Source organism: Antrostomus carolinensis, unplaced genomic scaffold (assembly GCF_000700745.2).
Source record: "Antrostomus carolinensis isolate BGI_N321 unplaced genomic scaffold, ASM70074v2 scaffold44273, whole genome shotgun sequence".
Lineage (NCBI taxonomy): Eukaryota > Metazoa > Chordata > Aves > Caprimulgiformes > Caprimulgidae > Antrostomus > Antrostomus carolinensis.
Genome location: NW_010306694.1, coordinates 24964 through 26423, shown reverse-complemented (window position 1 = coordinate 26423; position 1460 = coordinate 24964). Strand labels below are relative to the sequence as shown.

General features: G+C 40.3%; 1 protein-coding gene across 1 annotated transcript in view; it reads right to left on the bottom strand.

Moving 5' to 3' along the window:
• Positions 1–1460, bottom strand: part of LOC104522815 (histone acetyltransferase p300-like) — a gene marked incomplete at its 3' end in the record, with an annotated part of 31476 nt that overhangs the window by 5055 nt on the left and 24961 nt on the right. Inside the window, exon 4 of the mRNA XM_010165198.2 lies at positions 1–64. This exon is cut by the window's left edge and continues 248 nt beyond it. Coding sequence (XP_010163500.1) covers positions 1–64 — 64 coding nt within the window. The remainder of the gene's footprint in view (positions 65–1460) is intronic.

Below are 1460 nucleotides of genomic sequence, written 5' to 3'. Positions count from 1 at the left end.
GCTGAACCTGGGGAGCCTGCTGCTGGCCCTGGAGAAGGTGGAAAGGAAATTCTCAGAAATAAACCTGGTTTTGAGAATAGTAGAAAACAACAGCAAAAAAGGAAGAGAAACAACTACAGCTGGTAATTAAGGGAATAGCCCACCTATCTGTAGTTCTAGATGACTCAAATTAACTCTACCCCTTAGCAACAGTCCTGGCAATAATTCTCTTGCCAGTCACAATTTCTTCCTCATATCACTCTCCTAGTCCGATCTCTTACCTTATCAAAGACCAGCAGAACTTTGCACGTTCTCATAGGTTAATTTGTGGTGCTAGGCCAACCAGAAAGTATTAATAGCACTTAGACATCAAATCTCCTAATTTTGGAGGCTAGAATTCTTGCATTAACAGAATAAAGCACCTTTTAGAATGAATAGTTTTCCCTCTGTTTCAGTATAAGGTGCCTCAATTTGACTGTTCCTAGAAAAGGGGAATAAAGGGAAAGTTCTAGGAACCTTTTTCCATCAGGAAATTTGCACGCAGCCATTCAAAACAGGCATTTCCTAGTGTCTGCTAGAGATGAATCACAACTTCAGGATAATACGTGCCACAGAACTAATGTCAAGTATGGCAATATCTAGTACTTCTTCTCTACTTCTGTTTATTTCTTCAGACTTCTTACTATTTCTTCCAGGTGACATTTGAGGAGTACTCGGCAAAGAAGGGACTATGTTGTTTGTATCACTTCAGTTCAACAGCTTCAGTTTCTAATAGACTCTCACAGAGGGGTTGAGAGTATGTTTCTGGAAATCTCCAGATCTCTCAGCTACCTGCATTCCCTAAACACCAGTTCTCCTGTAGCTCTTCAATACTAGTATTAAGCTTTCATTTTACAAGGAGACTTCACCAATTACTCAGTCCCCTCAGGGTTTATGTATGTTCCAATATGACCATAACTGCATTGTTTGCAACCTGTCATTCTAAACTACAACTAAGATAGCAACACCTTTTCATTCCCAGGTTCAGCTGGGTAGCAGCTGAACTTCAAAAGTTACATACTCTGCACTGAATACAAGCTTGACAGCTGGGTTCTGAAGAGTAAGTTTTGGCTGCTTCTTTATTGTTTCATACAGCTAACTGGTTTGACAGACTTTCAGTGTTTCATGCTCAATTTAAACATTAAATAAAGCTCACAGGACTGAGCTCTTTTTAATTCAAAGGTACAAAACTTACCTGGAAATGGTTTTTCAGCAACAGTTACTAAGATCAAGAGACTGACCCTCCTTGGGCAGGGGGGAGGAGGGGTGTGTGGGGGGGAAGGCAGGACATGTTGCATATCATACCCCTAACAAATTTAGAGCTTCTAAAATAAGGATGCAAATATATTCAGCCACCAGTTTTAAGCTCAAGCTAGGGAATCTAATGCTAAGGCCTGTCATTTATAAGCTTGAGCCATCCACTTTTTTGACCATCCACTTTT